Raw genomic sequence first — 17,527 nt, 5'->3', positions numbered from 1 at the left:
GTGATGACTTTTTAGTTGTAGGTGTACACTGAATTTAATTTAAAGATCTATGTAAATAATTTCTACAGAATGAAGAATCACACAGATACTCAGGATTTCGGGTTTCCCCACCAGGGTAGCTCTGAATCCAGATACGCAGCTTTGACAGTCAGACCCCTAGGACAGCACAGGTTTATCACAACACTATAGACTTCTCACATGATGGTTGGTACAAGAAACTCCTGCAAATGTTTACAAACTTTCACTGCATTTAAGAACATGGGGCAGGAGTTACCAAGAAAAATGATTCCACTTATGGTTACACATGGTAACTTTTTTTAGGAGAAGTGTTTTGGGGGTTTTTGCCTCCCACATTGATTGAGTTTTACTTAATTTTGTCAGTATTAGTTCACCTTTATTTGAACTGCTGGATAATTCATTTGTAGAAGAGGCAGTACATTTAGGTACTTCCATCTGTGTTTAAACAAAGCTCTTGTGCTTTCCCCATTAAAAAAAAAAAGATTTTGTATTATAATGCTTGTGGTAGATGAGGTTCTGAATTTAACTCCTTCCTACTCTAGTTTCTCTTAACAACTCTGCGTTATCAGCACCTGGGGTTTCTAGTTTACTCTCTCTTTGCAAATATGAATTTGCAGGAAGGGGTTGATGGTAAGTAGCATGGTTCTAATTTGCACTTGCAAAGTGTGTCAGACAGTTTCATCTAGTGCATGGTGAGCAGAGGAAAGCCTGTCTTCCTCTGAAAACAGCCCTTATAGGATGTCAGAGAGCGTGTTTGGCTGCGATAGTCACTTGCAAATGCAATATGGTTTTGAAATGAGCTGTCCAGGAGCTGCTGGAGGAAGGGATGCCTGCACTCCTATGAACCCACTCTTTGTCTTTCTCCTTTTTCTTTCACCTATTTCCACTTGTTTTCATGCTTCTGGGCTGTCACTTCGATGTACTTTTGGACGAGTCTACTTCGTTGCGCTGGTAGAAGTTCTCTGGACTCATTTGGATGAAACATTTGTGACAGTCAATCTGTTTTGCTAGGACTGTACCCAGTGACAGAGGTAGCCCTTTCCAGCTTTCTGTTCATTACTCCCTCTCCATCTACCTGGCATGTTTATAGCCTCATCCATTTCTCCTATCCTCCTAGTGCCTTCCAGACACCTGTTGAAATCACTCTTCCCCATGGTATCTGAGTACCCTCTCCTCATCCTTCTGCACATCCCTGTCCTCAGAGCAGGAATCTTGTCCATAGTTCATGTGCGTTTATAAAGTCTTTTCTTAATCCATTAATAATCTAGAGGTTTAAGCCTGGGGTGATATTTGAGTGCATACAGAAGGCTGGACTGTGGCCACCCTTCCTTCTCCCAGGCAAAAGGGCGGAGGATTTATGGTGATACCTCACCTGTGCCCTTGCTCAGGAGCTACAGCCAATGTGCGTCCCCATAAATCATCAGTGCTCCAGTAGTGTTAAATTCCCTCTAACCTGTCCCATTTCTCTACTACACCACAGTAACTAGCCTTATACCCTCTTCCTTCCCCTAAAGCCCAGCTTTCATCACACACTTGCCCAGCACCCTCAGAGGAATTCAGAATGAGTCACGCAGGACGCCTCTGGGGACTCCTACTGATGCAAACTTCCTCCTCCTCAAGACAGCCTGTGGTTTGAATGCCACAATGCAGCCGGTACTTGTTAGCTCGAGCCTTTGCTGTGAAGTTCACGGCAAAGCTTGGTCTCTGGCCTGGGCACCCCCAACTTGCCACCTTCCTTCACTGGGTTCTGGTGCAGGAGGGAAGACCCTCAGGTCATCCTTTTTGTAGTGTCAAACATAGGAGCTGCTCAGAGCCTTTCAGAGTGGCAGTCAATAGGCAGTGAGGGTTTTTTTGGAGAAAGGGGTTATCATTCATTCTTAAGGTGTATTCCAGTCCAGGCAGGAGACTGGCATCAACACATTAAGTGTTATATGGATGTTTATGTGTAAGATTAAAGTCCCCTGGTTCTTGGGATGGAATAGACTTCCATCGCAAGAGCTTTACTAGCGGTCTGTCGTCACCTGCTTCCAGAGTCTGCATTCAGAAACATAAGATGTGATGAACAGGGCTCATTTATGTTGTTTTGCTTTGGGCTTTCCCCCTCCCCCTGATAGGCCGTTGTCTTTAAAACATTATCTACCTTCTCTCTCTTCACCTGGAAAAGAAAAATGCTTTTCTGGTGGTAATTACACAGTGCCGCGTTGTGGACCTTTCATCCCATTACAGTAAGTGGACAAACTACTGTCATTTACAAGACTGAAATAGGTGAGGAAATGGGAAAGTTTCTAGCACTCCCAAGTATAAACACCAAGCTGACATGGGAGAATAATTCCAACAGAAAGCAAATTTTCTTGCTAGCAATGAGTGCTGGTGCAGTTGTGCTCTGATGCAGGGATGGAGGAATGCCTGCTCCTTGTCAGGTGTTTCAGAAAGAGAAGAACCAGGCAGAATTAATGGAGGGCTACAGACCCTTAACCTGTCTCTGCCCTTGCAGTTCAACTGAGACACGGTTCAGCTCTTCCTTGCTTTCAGTTTCAAAATCTCTTCGGTCTGTCTATGTACTGCCTTGTCACAGATCTGTTGGCCAGGTCAGGGTTTGAATACATTGAGATGTTTTTTCTCCAGCAGAAGTTTGCTGCCTTATTATTCCCCACCTCTGCATACACATCTTTTACATCTCTCAAAACAGATTGGTGCTCTTATTTGCCTGTTTTTTCGCTCATTTAGAGTGATTCCTTATGGGAGGTTTACCCTCATGGGAGGTTTACTCTCATGGGAGGTTTGCCCTGAAGGTGTGATTGCAGGAGTAAGATCTTTACCGATGCATCAGCAAAAATGTATTTGCGCGTCATCAGGGAAGAGCTACCAGTTGGGTAGCAGAGCTTCCTTATTCCTTTGGTAGACTTGGTTGTGGGCTGCAGACTAGAAGTTGGGTGGCTTGCGCTTATCTCCCTTTTCTTCGTATGTGGTGGTTGCCAAATATGGGGTGGGGGGAATGGCGGTCTGCCTTTCTCCCACCTTCTGTGGAAGGTGAGTTTGGTAGCCTTGGAGCCAGCCCAGAGAAATGTGTGGTTGAAGTTCCTCTCCAGCCACTGGCCTGTGTTGGTTTGGCAGCAATTTATTGCCGCCACCTGCTGACCAGGCAGAGGATTTCTCTGGCCCGGGTAGAACTTGTGTGTGGGGTGTCCCAATGAGTCCCCACCGCTCTCCCCCCTGTCCAGCGGTCCCGGCAAGAGGGTGATGGGGCAGTAGGTAGAGGTCAGGGTGCCTGCATAAAGCAGGAACACCTGGGGACAAATACAAGATTGGTCATTTAGGGAAAGGCGGCACGTGCCTGCTTTAGTGTGAACACAACCATTGGTGAGGGCTGAGCTGGTCTGACTTCGGGCTGCTGTGAACTTGTAGATTATCAAGCAGATCACAGGTGAGATCAAGCCCAGTGCAGGAAGTTCAGATGAGATATAACCTCATATAACTATGGTGTTAAGTGCAACAGCAAAGTAATACTGTCAAACTGCATGTCTTCACTTTAATGCATCTCTGTATAGGAAGGCATGAAGTTCAGGTACTCTTTCAGAATAAAGGAAAATAGAGAGGCAAGAAATTTTATGTATTCCTAAACTCCAGGAATTCAAGTTTGCTCTTCTTTGATTTATTGAAAAGACTTAAGGGTGATCTTCAGTGTTCTTCAGAAACTATTTCACGTTGTTCGCTCTTTAACAAAGATGTGCTTTCACACTGGTGGTTTTGGACGTGGGATTTAAATAAGAAGTAAGCCAGACAAACAAGTACATTAGACAGAAGGATGTACGATGCCTATTAGGACAGTGTCACTGCACTAAATCTTCATTTGGTGGCCAAATCGCAGGAAGCTGCGGCACTTGCTGTGAACCTCTCCCCTGGCTGCCCAAGCGCTGCTGTGCCTGGGGCACCAGTGCAGGGTTACATGGCTGCCGTGGTGGGAGCTGACTTCTGAAGCTCTGGGGAGTCCTGGCCCACTTTCTCCCCTTTAATGAGCCAGGTATAACATTTGCCTTCTCTGGGGTCCCTCCAGGCTTTCAACCAGCAGTGTTTAGGAGCAGAGCCAGGGACACGGACACCTCCGTATTTTGCTTTGATCTAAGTTAATTCTTACAGCTTGGGAGCTGCTTTTAGGCCATCCCATTCTGCTGCTTCCTGCGTTGTTAAAGATGCTCCCATATCGAGGGCAGTACCCTACAAGTGCTCTAGGGACCCAAGGAATTTCATGTCTCTGTAGAGACTGTAATCTCATTTTCTCCCTTTTTCAAAAACACTTATTTTCACAGGAATGCATGGATTTTCCCCTAATTATTCTCCAGCGAGTCTCCCTTTTTCTTGTGTTTATCACTTTTTAGTTTGTTTGTTGGGAGGCGGAGGAGAAAACCCCGAGGAGAGACAAAACACTGTGTACGGCAGCTCTGCTCGGCTGCCGCGGCGCCATCCCTGTTCTGTCAGAGCAGGGAAAGGTCGCTATTGCCATTTTAGAACGTGTGGTCCCAGGTACATTCCTGCTTTTCTAAGCAGTTTGAGTTGCTGCGCAGATGTTGCTGTAAAACCCCATTTCCACTTAACTCCTCGCTGCTCGACCTGATGCCCGAGCGGCCCCTCCTGCTGACGCTGTGGCTCTCTCTCCTTGCTCCCTAGGGCTCCGGGACCTCGAGCAGCTCCGCCGCCACCACGCCGTCCGTCTCCACCCCTGTCACTGGCCACAAGCGGATGATCATCCCCAACCAGCCTCCCCTCACCGCCACCAAGAAGTCCACCGCCAAGGGCCCGGGGCAGCCGGCGCCCATCCCGGTCACTCCCGTCGGCACCCTGAAGCCGCAGCCGGTGCCGGCCTCCTACGCCACAGCCTCCACCCCCAGCCGCCCGGCCTTCAACGTCCAGGTGAGGACGGCGCAGCCCAGCCCGCACTACCAGCCGCCCGGCCCGCAGCCCGCGCACTACGGCAGCCTCGGGCCCGGCCAGCCCTACGCTCCCCTGCCGGCCCGCCCGCCCGGCGCCCCGCAGTACGGCCCTTCGCAGCCCCACGGGCCCGACTACGGCTACGCCCCGCCGGCTGCCCGGCCCTCGGAGCCCGCCTACGGCTATGCACCTCCGCAGGGCCGCTACCAGGACCCCTACTACGGGGGGTACGGGGGGAGGAACGGCTCCGAAGCACCCTACGTGCCGCAGAGCTCCTGGAAGGCTGAGCCAGCGTATCCCGCTAGTAACACCGTGGGCCAGGCTCCTTCTGGGCTCTACCAGCCGCCCGGCACGAAGAAGACCTACATCACCGACCCGGTGCTGGCTCCGCAGCCGCCCGCGCTGCAGCAAAAGGTAGGAGACGCGGACGCTCTCCGGCCTCCCCGGGGGAGCGGAGAGCCACACGGCTGAAAGTGCCCTGGGACCCTCCCTGAAGGGCAGCGGGGGGGGGGTTAAATGGTGTCTGGGGGGGCTTGGGGCAGGTCTCCCTCCCTATGGCTTCTTAACAGCTGGAAGTAGGAACTCTCATCTGCTTTGAAAAGAGGCTTTTCTGGGGGCTTGGAAATGCCATCGGCCTCAAAGGGCAAGCTGGTGTCACGTGTGGAGGCACGATGTCACCCTGTGGGGAGGAGGGAGGTTTCATCCCTCTGACGTGCCGTTACTCAAGGAGCTCGCTGGCAGTACCTCTGTACGGCATTGCTGCACTTGGGTCTTCCCTTCTGGGCCCTCCCAAGATAAAATGAGAGGTTGGGTGTGAGCTTCTGCTCCGTGTGCTTGTGGACACCTCTGGTTCACCGGACAAATCCTTCCTTTTCTCAGGCGGACAGGAGGTACACAAGAGGCTGGTTTTGATTGTGGTTCAGAGTGATTGCAGAGGTTGACCTCTGGTGTGTTGCTGTTCAAAATCACTTATCACTGAAACCACAGGGAAATGAGTTCCCACAGAGCTCAGCTCTGATTTTCCTCTCAGGCGATGATAGGCTGGGTGGCCTCCATCCACTTGCACCGGTGCCTGGACCTCATAAAGTGAAGCCAATTTGAAATAGAAAGTTAAACTGGTTCGCCTGGTTTCTCTGCCCAAACTTTGACCCTGGCTGACTTTTGTCGATTCTGCTGGTGGCCGTCTCTAACGTGGCTCTGGGGGGACATAGGCGCTTTAGCTTTGTGGGGTCCTTGTAGTGTATGACGAGCTTAGGCTCCACCGAAGGGTGAGGATGGCCAAGCCCAGGCAGGAAGGCAGTGAAGCCGTCGCTGCCCGGGCCCACCCTGGCTCATCTCAGCATATCCCTGCTCTTCAGCTTGTGGGTGCTCACAGGGAAAGAGGAAAAAGCTTCTGACACGTAACAGAACACGTTTTGGCATTTCCATCACTAGCATCACACAGACTGTTTTCCCTGAATTCCAGATTTCCTGACAGTGGGAACTTTTGAAGGCAAAGATGTTTCTCCAGGCAGTTTAGAGAGGGCAATAAATTACAAAAGTCCTGAAATATTATCTACTAGCAGCTAAGAAACTGCTTTTTCTTTTTTCTTCCCCTTCCTTACCAAGAAGCTAGGAGTGGAGAGAGAAGTAATAAACTCTCGGCATTGCAGGTACTTGGTATAGAGCTTAGATTGGAAAGCAGTGAAAGACACAAAATTTGCACATAGCCTTAACTGGTGTAAATCATTATGGTTCCAGTAGAGTCACTGAGGAAATACTGAGGTACAGCAGATCCATATTTAGACTTTTATAGATACAAGTAGGCTTACATATATAAAAAATTTAAAAACTTTAGTTCAGTCAGCATCTCTATGGAAACACAAATCATCTCGAACCACAAACAGCACAAGCCTGTTAGGCTCATTTGCATTACAAAGCTAGAGGGACAATTTAATTTAGCTCAAGTTTGGGGTTTCATGTATGCATATATATATAAAAATACATGTATGTTTGTGTGTGTGCACGTGGCATTTGCAAATACACATGCAGAAATACCTCGTATGTATCTCTATAAAAATAATTCCAGGTCTTCTGCAAAACAAACTATTATCTGCTTGGTGATAAATCCCTCCAGAACTTTCATTCCCTTCCAGCCTGCTAAATATTTGCATTATTACCTATTTCACTTTTGAACTTACAACTCTTCTTTAACATATTGGTGGCAAACTCGGCTTGATTGCTGCTTTGTGACATATATAGTTTAATTGGTGAAGAATTGAAGGTGATCTTACAGTCTAACAGGAAATGCTCAGTAATAAAACACTGTATGTTTTGCCAATGAAGCAGTGTTGTCCAGTTTTACCGCATGCTGTTCTCTTCCTTTGCAGACTAACTCATTCATAAAATCAACTTTTGGAATGATTTTATTTAAAGGGAAAAAAGGGAAGGCTATGTTAGAGCCAGATACCTGATAGGGAGAATTGTCACTGTAATTTGACTTGTTGGCTACAATGTGAATTTTAATGTATTTTCCTACACACAAGTGGCTTCTGCATTTTGTTGTGTTTTGCCTTTTCAAGGTTGGTTTGAGGCCTTTCAGTTAAGGAAATTGATTTGAGAAGCCACGGTATGAAGCAGGCATTAATACATGTCACGTAAAATGCAAGAAGACCTTTAGGAATTTTTCTGCTTGCAAGGGAGTGATCTTAAAATATAAAACAATTTCTAAATGTATTCAAAAAAGTGCATTCTTAGTTTTGAATGCATTTTCTGTGCAAAATATTAAGGATGTTGTAACAAATCCATCTCACATTAGAAGTTCATGGTCCTTAATTCTAATACATACCATGATCCATCACTGTAAGAGGTAAAATTTTTCATTAAATTTGTTCAGGGTTTTTAAAGGAAAAAAAAAAAAAAGGATGTTTATATTTTGCATTCTGGCTAGGAAGAAGTTCATGGTACTGTGGCTCTGTGTTTTTTGCTGTGTATTAATCCTGTTGAAGTCGCTGCTGATCCAAAATAAATCTGGGTTGGTATGGGAACAGCAAATAATCTGTACTCGTTTTTAAAGCCCACTGAGAACAATGAGTTTTACTCACACACAACGCTGTGTTGCATTCTGTCTTTGGGCCAGTTATGGAAGTGAGAGTCATGCATGTGAAACCTCTGTGCATTTTAGTCTTTTGTAGCACCCCGTCTAGCATTAATGCCCAAGTCCTAGTTAGGAAATGAACTGGTGGAGTGCGTGTCCTCATTTAAACCTTCATGTGCTTCAAGGGCATTCCTGGCCAAAAACCTCAGGAGCTTTCTCCTCTGGGTGGTAGGTGGTGGGCATTTCTGTAGGAGCAGCAGCAGAGTTGTCATGAGACCATCACAGAAACATGTGGCACGACCAGTCGCTCTCGTGCTTTTTGCCAGCGGTGCTGTGCCCACTCAGACCAAGTCAAAATCTGAAGCCTCTCTCTTAACTTCTCCCCTCCCAAAGGCCAGAGAGCACAAGACCAGGGTGACTGATGAGATATGCTGATTTCTGGCACCAAGATATCCATCGTAGAAAACAAAAATGGCAAAGCCAGTTTCTGACATGGAGAATTGCTGCAAGTTTGCCCTGTGGCCAAAACAGAGTTGACGAAACTCCCACCACTGACCAGCCCAGCTGTCATCAAATGTTTCTGTGCTGGACTGGTTAAGACACCAAATACCCTTGTCAAGCTCTCATACCTCCAAATAGGCCTAGGTCCTTTCAGTGTTCTTGGTCACGTTTGAGTGGGTTTGAGACACTGTTGTGTGTATCCCAGGTGGCTTTGTGGACCTTTCATGTGGATCCTGGTGTATTTGAGGGGTGGCCACTGTAGAGACCTGGGAGGACTGTTGTTCCTAGATCTCAGATCCCTTGTATTCTCCTTCCTCTTTCTGAATCTAGCCTTAGGCCTGGGGAACCACATTCCTTTGTAAAGGGACCTGCACATTTTCAGCATCCAGACTGAGTGCCGCTGAAATCGCTTGAGACAGCTTGTGGGTTTGGTCCAGAATGGCGGAGATCTTAACATTGATCTCTTGAGAGTGATCTGCCGATTTGGGGGGGACAAAAGTGTCTTGTAGCTCTGATTTAGTACAGCATCCAAATCCATGCTCCTTTGAGGCAGATTTGCTAGAAGGAGTAAGGGAGCAATGTCCCTTTGGAAGCTGTGTCTGTTCTCACTAACATGGCACAAGTGTACGAGTTCCCTAACCCAGTTAGCCCACGCCAGCCACGAGTCACGTTGTCCCCATGTACATATATACAGGCATCGGTGCATATGGAACATGACCTCCTCTTCAGGCAGCCCTTCAGTGTTGTGCACTGTTCTAGGTAAGCGCTGTGGAAATTAAGTGGGGAGACAGCTGGAAATCAGGAGGTAAAATTAACGAGGCAGCTTATGCTTTTGGCATGGTTTAGGTGGTGGTGGCTGCTCGTGATTACCAGGCCTCAACCACTGCATCGTTTCCGCACTGCTGGAAGTTGTGTTTCTTTGCTGCCTGCTGCAGCCAGCATTGACACGGTCTCATGAAACTTGCAGCACCCAAAAGGGGACTGATGGCTCGCTGTTTTCTCATTTTACACAGCTTTTGTCAGTTTTTCCACTGATTTAATACCTGTGATGGAGATATTTGCTTGGAAGTTTCATCTTTGCCTCAGAAACATCTGCTCACCAGTGTCCTTTGCTGTGACTGATGCACTTCTCTTGTACTGGTTTAATAATTTTTACAGTCTGCCATCAGTCACATAAAGTAGATACCTCCGGCACTTGCGTTTGAACTGAGACTAATGCTCTTGCTCTTTGCTGTTAATCTAGTGACTAGGAATTTTTTGTTCTCTGCAGATGAATAAATACAATCTGCCAGATCCCCTCCTGCTGTCACAGGGATATATTCTTTCTTAGGGTTGCTTTTTGCTTGTGGAGAAAGGCAGGCAGCTTGCTGTACACTGCCTGCCTCCCCCCAGGTGTCTTATCCCCCAAAATCTCATATCTCCACCCAAGTGTCCTCTTCCCAAAAGTCACAGATCGAAAATTTCCGCTGGATGGGATTCAGAGACGGTGTAAAATGATTGTTGAAGTTGGTTTTCTGTCAGTGTGAGACAGTGGCTTCCCATAGTTTTAAAATGCTAAAATAAAGCAAAACCAAGTAAAATGATAAAGGCTTATTTAAAATATTCTACTTTGGCATTTAATGAATAAAAAAGACAGAAAGCTAATGTAAAATGAAATAAAAGGTGAAATTCCAAAATTCAGAGTTGAATTTGTGATTTCAATGTGACATTTCAAAATTTCCAGATGAATATGTAGTTCCTTTCTACCATGAGAATAGCAACAAATGTCAAAATGTTGACATTCTTCACAAAACGGTAATTCTGAGTTCTAACCAGCACTAGCTGTATATCAGCTGCTGACTCTGTGATTGCTTCTGGGTGGATTAAATTAAATGCTGTTGCTTCTGTTAAAATGAGGAGGAGGGAAAGAAGGCAGTGGTGTCTAACAATGAGATGAGAAGCTCAGAGTTAGGACTTGGTGGTACGCTATGGCATTGAGAATGATGTTTTCCTCTTCAAGGTATTATAAATTTCTGCATCAAAATCTTTGTGAATTTCTTCAGGATTTTCAAGTGAAAAGGTGCTGGTAAGAGGTGCAAAGAGGTGTTTTCATAACGGCATGCTTATCCTGACTGCAGGAATCTGACACAGTCTGGTTTATTCCCTAAACTTTTGACAAAGCCCAATTCTTGGCTTGAAATGTGTTTAACATTTTCATTTCAGAACTTTACTGTTTGTTCATTGTATTATATTTTTATTATTTAAGCACGTCATATACTAGCAGGAACCAGCTGATGACAGAGCAATTAATCAGATTTGTCTCTTAGGAATCATATATTTGAGTTGCTTTCCTGAAATAGAGAAACAAGTTGCCAAACAATTACACGAGTAAGTTAGGTCAGCATATACTGAGTTAGGTCAGCATATACTGAGAAACCAACTTAAATTTACAGCTTCAGGATGCAGCTTTTGCAGCTTTAGCCTTTAGTCAGCCACAATGGGCTAGTAATATAAGAGGAATAATGGAGAAAGAGGCTTTTGACATAATACCTGGATGTTCTTTCTTGCTCCTTCTTAAAATAAGCTGAGGACAATGCCTCCATACATGATAAGGCGTGGGGCAACCTTGAAGTTAATTAAGGGCCCTGTTTCTGTGCCATTTAACTCCTGATAACCAAGTGTCTACCTCAATAGATACTTCCAGATCCTGTTACAATCTAGCAAATAAGGATTTTGTATCTGAGGCCATAAAATGTAGTGAGTGTATATTTACCTGTAGGTGGAAAGGAACATCTGATGGGGAGGCTGTCTGGTTTTCGAGCAGTGATGCTTGCCTGAACCCTGGGGCCAGCTGTCTAACGGGCAGCCTGGTCTGGAGCATGGTGAGGCAAGGACAGTTAGCCTTGCTAGTGGTTTACAGCTTTCAGTTTAAAAAGCAGCACCCATAAAAGTGAGTGCCGCTTAATTAATTCACAGGCATACTCTGGCTGTTATGTGTGATTGTGCTGCTGATTACTGGCGGAGCTGTTTCCTTCCATTTTAAAATACACTTGAGTCCAACCACCCATGTGGTAATTCTTCTGAAGCCAACACACCAGAGCACATGGTGAAGCTGTTCTTCTATCAAATAACCTCTGTGTCATTTTCAAGTTTATTGTAATGAAGCTAGGACACGAATGGGTAGGGAAACTTGCCCAAGCTTAGGCACCATTCAACTAGGAGAGCTGGGGAGAACGAGGAGGCATGGAGCATCTTGGTGTGATTGGATGGCTCTTCTGTTTGAGGTGAGAAGGGGAACGGCTCTGGCTGCCCTGTTGGTGTGAAACTCTTTGGGCTTATGACCCAATGGTAATGCCAGTGTTAAGACAAGGAACTGCTCGTGTCATTGTGATGCTTTGGGTGATGTGATATTTTGGTCATGTTATTTGGCATGGATCGTCCTACGTTTGGGTGATTTTCCCGCTGACCTCTGTGAAGCATATTTGCGGTCTTAATCCCATTCTTAATGGCATGTGTGGTTCATTACTAAAGTACCACTTTGTGTAGGGAGCTGAGCACAATTTAAAAGATGATTCATTTCTCCATTGACAGGCATGGTTGTCCACAACTAGACTCTTGAGCTTAGTACTTCTGTGAGCAGGCAAGTTAGAAAATGGTCGTGGTCCATAGTGAGCGGTGCAAGCCATGTAGGATCCCACCTAAAATAAGATATACAGTTATAAAGAGTAGAAAGTAGTCTATAATGGCTGCTGATATAATATTTTTTCCTCCAAGAGTAATGGTAAGAAATAGTTGGTAATATATGGTTACATTTACTGATCATAAATGTTCTGGTACTAAACTATCTTAGACCCCCACATAATGGGCTTCCTGTTAAGATTTACCTCTGAATAACTATAAAGAAACACAATATAGTAAATAGCAGCCTTTGGGGAAAAAAAAAAGTTAAAAAAAGAAAAAGAGGTCTCCTCTCACAAGCTGAAAGAACTCCTGCAAGACAAACAGAATCTACAATTATACTGACAGTTTTGTTCTTAAATGAAAATAATAGTGAATTATAAAGCTGTAAAATTGTTTTCACAACAATATTTTGTTTTTATAACTCATACTATTTCACTTAGTAGCTGCCTGGCTCCAGAGCAAGTTACATAACATGATATTATGAATCTAGTGCCTCAACTTTTTGTCTAGGGAATTAATTTAAGGGCTCTAAACTTTCCAATCACATTTTCTTCTTTGTTCCAGACGCAGTGTATTCTCTCTGCTTGAAAAAATATCAGGTGAACTGTGTCTTGCTTGTAGCAGAGTAGTATTCATATGCCTCTTTATCCACACTAATAGGGCAGTGACTTAGTTTTATATGGATCCTCAAAATAGCCCAGATTGAAATGTGCTGCCTAAAGTCAGCTACATAAAACAAATTAGAAGAGCGGAGCTGCTGTGTGTTAGCTGATCAATCTAGAATTAGCAAGGATTTTCCACAGTGTGGTTTAGCACCAGCACAGACAGATGAATTATTATTACTGTCAGTATCACTCATTCCCCCCAATTAAATCTTTTTCTAAACAAACAAACAAAATTTCCTCAAATTAATTGGCAGTAACTTAAACTGATGTATTAGGATTACTTCGGCCATCAGTAAAATGGAACCACACCTGAGCTATAAAACAGCAGATTAGCTATAATAATTTTCATCCCATTATTGCCTAGTTAGACTGTATTTTACCAACACCTGAAGGATATTTTTTTCAGGGGTTTCCTCCAGCTTTGTGAGAGCTGGTCACTCATTAAATGAATCACCTTCTTTTCTGTTGTTGCTGCGAGAGAGCTTGAAGTGAAAACTCATGGCTTTTTCAGGGAAAAAAAATTACGTAAGTGGCCAAGGAAGCTTCTGATGTGTATATGGCACTGATGGATTCCTTCTAGGCTGTCGCCAGGAAGCCCTGTGGGGTTTATTTTTCAGTGTAAGTCGGATGACAGAAGAAATGTCCGTGAAGAAGTGCCCTGCAACATTTGTACTCTTGTAAAACTCAGTTTCATGAGTATCTTGCAAACTTAAAGTCCCAAGTGACTATTGTGTTCCCCTGGTCTGGTGATCAGCATCAGAGAGGTGCCCTGCACCTCCTTCTCTGGCTTGTGTTAGAAGGCAGCTCTTCTGTTTCCTTTGCCGCATCAAAGTCCTTTCTCCCTCCTGTTAAGCAACACTTGCTTGGACCTCTCTTGCCCCAGGCTGCAGCCCAAGAACATGCTTTAGAAACACATCAATTCTTGCACAGCCTCATTTGAATACTCCAGTTAAAACTTTCTCCTGAACCCATTTCCTTAACTGCATTTCCCGCAATCTAGATTTTTCATGACTTCTACATGTTTCCACATCATTTTTCTTGAGGGTGCTTGTCCCCCTAGGCTTAAGCTTAAAATTGGGGCTTTTGCTGCTGTTGAATTTCCAGATCACTGAGCAAGTGATGGATGAGTCTTTCTAGTAGATTTTAAGTACAAAGAAACAACCCAGTTGTATTGCAGGCAAACGTGGCCCTGTAGGTAACAAAGGGTGTTGGAAATGCATGTGCTTGTGTTTGTTTCTTTGTGAGCTTGCTCACCAATAAATATGTCCAAATATAGTTTTCAAATCTGAATTCAGCTTCCCACCCACCTTTCTTTACCCTTTCACCATCAGGTCACCTTCTGGTGAATGAATACAGAACAGCAATTAAAACCATATGTGTAATTAAAAGAAATTCAGCATAAATTTAAAGCATGAAGATAAGAAAGGTAAAAGGATAAAGACAACTGGAAGCTCAGTTCTGTGTGACCTGCTTTTGAATAAACAACATCATATTCCACAGTCAATTATCCAAAAAGTACAATGTGTTCTGTTGCCAAAAAAAGGTTGTCAGATAGAAGTGGTTAGTCAAAAGGACACATGCACTGGAGTGAACATTAGTCTATTGTACTTGGTATAATATTATACACACAGAGCTGGTTTGTTGCTGGCTTTTTGGGGGGGCTTTTTTTTTCATTTTTGACCACAGATGAGATTATGCAGCTTTTTAATATTATTTCATAAACATCTAATTGCAGGCTTCAGCAAGAGGTGCAGGAATTGCTAGGGAAATCAAATAAGGTATGCTCTGTGCAGTCCAATAATAAGGCTTCCAATACAAAAGTGGAAAAACAAGTCATTAGTTACAACCATCGAACGGAAGAGGTCTAATGGGAGCCACAGGATAAACATTCCATTTTATTATGTCTTCGTTATATGTTTTGCAAGACTCCGTGGTTATAAATTAAAATTGCTTTTTGCAGCAGTGGCTGTAAAAAGTTCAAAATCTGTGAATGTACCTATTATTTTATTTATATCACAGCAGGCTGTTAGAAAAATTAACTTCTTTTTTTCCTCCTGTTTGTTAGTTAAAAGATGGAAAATGCATACAAATGCATATCTGCAGGCAGCACTCAAAAATCCCCCCTCCCCTTTTTTTTAAATCAAGACAGCATCAATTTAAAGTGGGAGAGAAAAGGGCGGGGGAAGGGGGCAGACCCAAAACATCTCAGATAAAATTAACTTCTTTACCATTGCATAAGTTGGTAGGGTCTGGTGTTTGTTTAGAAAATTAAATTATGCTAGGGAAAGTGTCCAGACTGTGTGCTTTGACAGATGAGATGAGGTTTATACTTGAGACCATGTCACTGACAAAGCAGAAGACTTTCCAGGGCTCTTCTCCAGTTGAACTGGCAGTCTTGAAGATGCTGATTACCAGCAGAAAAAGCAGTGTTAGAACAGGATTTTCCCATGCTGTCTCCTGCCTTCTGAGCAGGCAGGAGACATGCTGCTGTGTGAGGGAACGTGTTCAACCTCTGACTCTCCGCCCCAGACTCTTTTCTGAACCTTCCAGCAAAATAGTTTATTTGTTTGTTTTTTAATTCAGCTTTTGGAAGTCACTGCCCCAAGGTAACAGCCAGAGCAGGAGGTTTGTGGAATGGAGGTTTGTGGTGATTGGAAACATCTCTTTCTCCTTCTAAAAAGGATATAAAGGACAGGCAGTCCTAAACTGTCATCAACCCTTCTGCTTCCATTTAGGAGTTAATCATTGACTGTTGATCCATAGATAGCTGCTTCTCTCGAGGACAGGCTATCCCCTACCTCTACAATAGATTGGTGACTTTCACCTTGCAAATCCCAAGCGTCAGCAAATTACTTCTGAGCTGTACTTCCCCCTGATCTATGAAAACCTGTTGTCGGAAGCTTAAATTCATTATGTGGGGGCCTGCATGTCCAAGGGAGAAAAAAAAAAGGTATGCAAATTAAAAGAGGCAGAAAACCACTGCCCTAGGGACTTTTTTACTCTTTCACATTAGCATTCCCCATGGGCCATTGAGGAGGCATGCCAAGGTGGTCTCATGGGCTGGGAATTCCTGCTGTAGGCGAGGACGAGGTTCATGAGCATCTTTCTGAGGGACTGGACAGAAAGAGCCTCCAGGGAGGGACCGTGGCACATCCCTAGGATGGATCAGATCAAAGCAAAAAATGATACATGCTTCTGAGTCTACACAGTGCTGCTGCTGCTGCTGCTCCCTGGTTATCACCATTATAATTTTGCTAGTGTTGCTTAATAATTGTTCTAAATACTAGATAATGCCAAAAAATCAATACCATGGGACCTAATTGTTTTTCTGTCATCGGGAAATTAAAAAAAGCATGTTTAGTGCCAAGAGACCTGTTTTAGAGTAGAAACCTGAATTTTTCTACGCAAGCTGAGTTCCTGAAAACTTTGCCTCCCACTGTGCTGACAGTTTCTGAGAAATTATTTTATTTCCCATTTTAGATGTTGGACAGTGACTCAGTATGCCCTGGAAATACTATCATTCTAGCAATTTTCTCATGTGGTAGCTCAGCTTAATGTCAGAGAAATGGGTAGTTATGAGTCCAGACACTATATTGTCGGACTTAGGTTCTAAAAATAAGTGTTTGGTTAACTTTTAGTTGTCAACAACTTTTCTACTGCCACACATGCTAGAAAATGGAATAAGTGTCCTCATGCAATTCCAGGCACTCTCTGTGGTCAAGAGAAGTATCTATAGAAGATTAAATATGCTGGTAATAGAGATAAATGCTGTGGCCACTCTTGTCGTGTAGTATGTATGCCTTGTGGTATAGAAGTTTGGGAGCAGAAGAGCTAATTGTGTACTAAGAAGAGCAAGTGAGCAAGTATGGGTCTAGATAGGCCTTGCTAGCATGCCTGATTTCTCAAATGTCTCCTTTCTGGCTCTAAGCTAGGTAGTTTAACCTTTTTCCCTCTTAGTTTCCTCTGTAAAACGGGTATAATGTTTGCCTCCTGTATCACAGTGGGGGTTTTGAGACTTGATTGTCTGCAAAGTAGTTTTAAAGTCTATAAATGCAAAGTATTATTCCTATTTTCTATGCGAAAGGCAATTGAAATCATGTGCAGAGCCTCTCACAGCAGGCACAGTGGTTATTTGCAATAAAGGATATTTCTGCACCTTTGTGTGGAAACGAAGAAAAGTCCTCTCTTAAATCTGCGGCTATTAAAAACAGTTAACTTTTAGCATTTACATAGTGGTTTATATTTTCAGAACCCTTTTATGAATCTTAACTAAATACTTCACAAAGCCTCTGAAAGGTGTACAGCAATATCCTGCTTTTATGGTCAATTCCCCATACGCGCAGAGGGAGAAAGTAACTCAGCTGGGCTCACATGGGTAGCAGGCACACGGCTTTCTCCTCCATCGGTCTGCATCTTGATGCAGTGACAGAGGTATAGCTAGGTACCTATGCTGAGGAGATAAAAAGGTTGCCTCAGAGGTGGAGAATGAATTAATTAAGTCATATGGTTTTAAGGATGAGTTAGCTTTTAGGACAGTGAGGTATATACATGCTAGCCTTGAGGAACGATGCAGCATTCTGACCTTGTCTGCATCTAAGGGCTTTGGTGGGATTTAGGGTGAATGTGGCCTACTCTCATCTTCTGCCGAGTGTGTGCTTAGAGTGGGAATAGACAGTGCCTC

General features: G+C 44.2%; 1 protein-coding gene across 15 annotated transcripts in view; it reads left to right on the top strand.

Moving 5' to 3' along the window:
• The window catches only part of LPP (LIM domain containing preferred translocation partner in lipoma), a 353,246-nt gene that overhangs the window by 215,817 nt on the left and 119,902 nt on the right, over nt 1-17,527 (top strand). For 13 of the 15 annotated variants that reach the window (XM_052803756.1, XM_052803757.1, XM_052803760.1 and 10 more), the window contains one exon: nt 4,684-5,358. In XM_052803756.1, coding sequence (XP_052659716.1) covers nt 4,684-5,358 — 675 coding nt within the window. Of the gene's footprint in view, nt 1-4,683; nt 5,359-5,974; nt 6,545-17,527 lie in introns of those variants that run through there. The other 2 variants (XM_052803761.1, XM_052803763.1) reach the window with 2 other exon arrangements.

Source organism: Harpia harpyja, chromosome 12 (genome assembly GCF_026419915.1).
Source record: "Harpia harpyja isolate bHarHar1 chromosome 12, bHarHar1 primary haplotype, whole genome shotgun sequence".
NCBI classification, from domain to species: Eukaryota; Metazoa; Chordata; class Aves; order Accipitriformes; family Accipitridae; genus Harpia; species Harpia harpyja.
Note: the sequence above shows the minus strand (reverse complement) of the source record. Positions and strands in the feature narration are given on the sequence as shown.